General features: G+C 44.0%; 1 protein-coding gene across 2 annotated transcripts in view; it reads left to right on the top strand.

Annotated features, from left to right (window-relative positions):
• The window catches only part of LOC308080954 (sorting nexin-9-like), a 48,418-nt gene extending 44,317 nt beyond the window's left edge, over window positions 1–4,101 (top strand). For both annotated transcript variants that reach the window (XM_080423090.1, XM_080423091.1), the window contains exons 17-18: window positions 2,358–2,449; window positions 3,736–4,101. In XM_080423090.1, the coding sequence (XP_080279216.1) occupies window positions 2,358–2,449; window positions 3,736–3,783 (140 nt within the window). In that variant the 3' untranslated portion in view covers window positions 3,784–4,101. The remainder of the gene's footprint in view (window positions 1–2,357; window positions 2,450–3,735) is intronic.
• The last annotated feature ends 269 nt before the right edge of the window (window positions 4,102–4,370 follow it).

Consider the following 4,370-nt stretch of genomic DNA (forward strand, 5'->3'; position numbering starts at 1 on the left):
ATAGGACACCTGACCTGAAAAAGGCCAATCACAGCGCGTCTAACTGACTAGTTGCTACGCGGCTGCCTCTTAAAGGGTTAAGGGCTGGGTTACGAAAAGACCCGCCTCCACCTGCCTCTGATTGGCCTACCGAACGCCCCCTTCTGTGACACACGCGGAAGCTTGCCTCCTCCAAAATGGCGCCCGAGATACAGATGTCTCAGAGCCGGAGGAGGCGTCTACCTTTATATGTCTATGATTGTGGTAACGTGGAATCCTCTAAAAAACACACCCATTATTAATTGTATTAGCTGCAGCTGTGTTGTGTGTTAAATGAGTTGTGTTGCTTTATTGTTAAATGAGTTGTGTTGCTTTATTGTTAAATGAGTTGTGACATTGTAATGTGATTCAAATGTTTGCTATCAGGGCATCCTTGAAAAAGAGAGCTTGCTCTCAATGGGTTTCCCTGAATAGATAAAGGAAAAAGACAGAATAAGGCCAGCCTTATGCAGCCTGACATGCTTTTACCCTGCTGTAGTTTTTGACCTAAAGTTGAAAACAAACTACACAATCAGCCTAGGGGTTTCTTGTCCCTTTAACACATTGAATGCCAGTCGCGTAGATCTACGCGAACCCATTTAAAGCCGCAGCGTGCCAGTCGCGTAGATCTACGCGAACCGCCGATTCCCATTGAAATTCCCCAGGTGCACTTTCCGAATTTTTTTGATCAATTTCCGTTTCCGGTTTCCGGTCGGAAACAGAATTATTCGGGTTCCGTTTTTTTCGATCGTATCCGCTTCCTGTCTGGGATCCTGTTTAAAACTCGATTTTCTCGGTTGTTGTTTTTCTCCTCGCTGATCACTGTTTAGCGTTGATCGGCTGTATCTTCAAGATGGCGGCTCGCATTTGGAAACTGTTTTCGCTGGCCGTTTCTCACGGATCCGCTGTGTGTTTAGAACCAAATGAACGCGCACTTTTAACTTATTTAGCGAGGTCTGTGGCGACATGAAAAAAACAAAAAAACAACAATAAAACGCTGGCACTGGTGAGTACATTATGAGATTAAACTCTGGCATGGAATGTGTTAAGCAGCATGGACAGTGACTGTACATTAGGGCTGACCTTCGATTATAATTTTGGAAATCGAAGTTTTAGGCCAAAAAACAATCAAACTTCGAATAATCGCTGTTTAAAAAAAACGTTTCCAAAAGATGAAATCCCAGGAATAATGGAAGACACTGGAGTTTTAAATCGAAAGTGGGTTAATTTACGCCACGTAATAGGTAGGATCTAGTTATTTGTTGACATGGAAGGACCAGCAGTAATTGACAATACACGTATGCTCAGGTTCTTTTGCATTAAAATGAGCAGCGGAACACTTGCTGTGTTTGTCAATTGGAGATTCCAGAGGATTTATTTGTCAGTCACAAACGTTGTAGTAAATGTATTTTATCGAGTCGTCGTGACCTTTATTTTCGTATCTACGAGAGTCTTAGCGACCACCCCCCCCAGTTCGCCCTGGAATGTCACCAGTAAAGCCCGTATTTCTCCAAACATGTACAAATGGAAAATATAAGGTGCTTACCACTTGCCTCAAATGTTAACTAGGTGTCCGGAGTATTTGTGCAATATATTAGTCCATACTTTTCAATTAAGAAGTGTTTAAATCTCGTCTGTGACCGATTCTGTCGGAAGTTCCCAATGGGCGGTAATGACGGGGCGCGTCCGGTGAAAGCCGGAATTACACTCAATGTAAACAGGAATTAAACGAGGGGGGAAAAGGGCGTTCGTCCACAGACGGGATTAAAACACTTCTTTATTCAAAAATATGGACTAATACATTACACAAATACTCCGGACACCTAGTTAACATTTGGGGCAAGCGGGTAAGCACCTTATATTTTGCATTTGTACATGTTTGGAGAAAAAAATGATCAAATAAAAAAAAAAAGGCAAATTACTCGATTTTTGAAAAAAAAGTTCGAATCATGTGCCATCGAACGAAGCTTCGAATATTCGAGTTATTTGGGTCAGCCCTACTGTACATGCTACTAAAACACTGTGAAACTCAATTATACTTTTAACTGTTAAGATTAGTATTGGCTTCTTAATAAGAGCTCTCTGTCTCTCCTTAGTAAACTGTATTGTTGACAGGAATAAAGTTCCCGTGGGCACAGATGCATTGTGGGTCGGGTGTGGTGCAAACTCACAGCACCGGAGGGCTACACACACACACACACACACACACACACACACACACACACACACACACACACACACACACACACACACACACACACACACACACACACACACACACACACACACACACACACACACAGGGTGTGTAACCTGACTCTCTCTCTTGTCCCCCACAGCCGAGATGAACCATTTCCATAGCAACCGTATCTACGACTACAACCGTGTCATGCAGCTCTACCTGGAGGAGCAGATCAAGTTCTATGAGCAGGTGAGAGAGAGAGAGAGAGACAGAGAGAGAGAGAGAGAGAGACAGACAGACAGACAGACAGACAGACAGACAGACAGACAGACAGACAGACAGACACAGACACAGACACAGAGTGGGGTGTGGTCTGCTGTCTACAATGATGTAGGTATTGTATTCCTACACAGAGTTGACCTCGTACATAGAATACTGTACATGTATGAGCAGAGCAAATGCCTTTAACTCTTTCACTGCCAGAGTATTTACTACTAAACAAGGCCCAGACTGACAGAGATTTTTCGAATTTCTTACTTTGTCAAGTAGTCACAGAATATTTATTTCCAGTATGATCCATCCCCTGATGGTCGTTAACACATCGTGTGCCAGAGGTTTATTAAAATAGGGTACGTTCAGTGCCAGCATATCTTCCATCCACTTACGCTGATATGTTTCGTGCTGTAGAAGCCCCGACGCGGAAGTGCATGTAAACAAAGCGTGCGTGCGAGACGGCGGAGGGTCCCGACTAACGCCTGGAACAATAATATTTCTAACGCGATCCTCCATTGTAGAGTGATCGCCGATCGAAAACGGCTAATTTCCACCACGTTAAAAATAAATATATAATAAATATATATAAACTATATTATATATAATATATATATAAAAGATATTAAGCTTTTAGTCAAGGAGTTAACATTGGAGAGGCCGACCGGAAGGATTTTTGACATGGATCCACATCCGCCCTCTCCTTCTTAGAGACTCCTTGGATGATCCCAAAGTTTCGTTAGAGCGCCCCCCCACGTGGGAAAAATATATAAAAAACAAAAATGGCCCAAAACGGTCTGGACCGTTTATGGCACTCAATGTGCTAATCACTGAGGGTTTCACTGTGCTTCCGAAAAAGAAAAAAAAAAGTCATCACAACCTCCCGTTCGCTTGTTATACGCCGTTAAAATAGCATGTCTCGCCAAAAATACATACTAAAACACAGGAGCCCAGATACAGGATATTTCCCAAATACTTTAACCAGGAAGTGAATGGAGCAGAACATCTTGGGATCTGCGCCATAGCAGAAAAAGACGAGAAATCTCGTCGGTGGCAGGCAAAGAGTTAAGCACAGACAGACAGACAGACAGACAGACAGACAGACAGACAGACAGACAGACAGACAGACAGACAGACAGACAGACAGACAGACAGACAGACAGACAGACAGAAATGAAACAATGCATTATGAATGCAAATTACACTTCTACCTGATTATTATTATTATTACATTGTTTTTTTTCTTCTCTTCTCTGATTGGCCAGATCACTGAGAAACTGCGACAGGCCCTGGGACAGTTTACCACGCTCTGAAGAGGAACACACACACACACACACACACACACACACACACACACACACACACACACACACACACACACACACACACACTACATTATTTATCAATCAGACAGACATGTGCTCTATGGGTGCAGCAGAGTTCAACTGGTCTCAGCTGGGTCTTCAGCTGGGGGTCCGGGACCCCTAGGGGTTCCTCAGAGTTACTACAGGTGGGCTGGCTGCTAAAATGTTTGTGTGATAGGAAAAAATAAAATCTTTTGTCTGTCCCCAAAAAAATTAAAGTCTAAAATTGAGGGTTGGGTGTCAAAACTAGGCTCCAAGTAGGACCTGAAACCAATGCAACGGGGGGGGGGGGGGGGGGGTACCACACAAATGAATGAATTGCACCCAGAGTGTCCGTTTGCTCGTCACTAGTTCCGGGTGCCTGACTGACGCAGCGCCCCTTCTCTCTCTCTGACCTTTTTCTGTGGCAGTCTGGCGTAGTGGTCCGCATTTCTGAGGTGGTCCGTCCATGATGTGACACCAAGTGCCATTCGTAGTATTCCTGTGTAGACGCCGTCCAGGGCCTTTTCCTGCTCCAACTATGTGAGCGCTCATGT

The sequence above is a fragment of the Gymnoscopelus braueri genome (genome assembly GCF_963280865.1).
Source record: "Gymnoscopelus braueri genome assembly, chromosome: 24".
In the NCBI taxonomy this organism is placed as follows: domain Eukaryota; kingdom Metazoa; phylum Chordata; class Actinopteri; order Myctophiformes; family Myctophidae; genus Gymnoscopelus; species Gymnoscopelus braueri.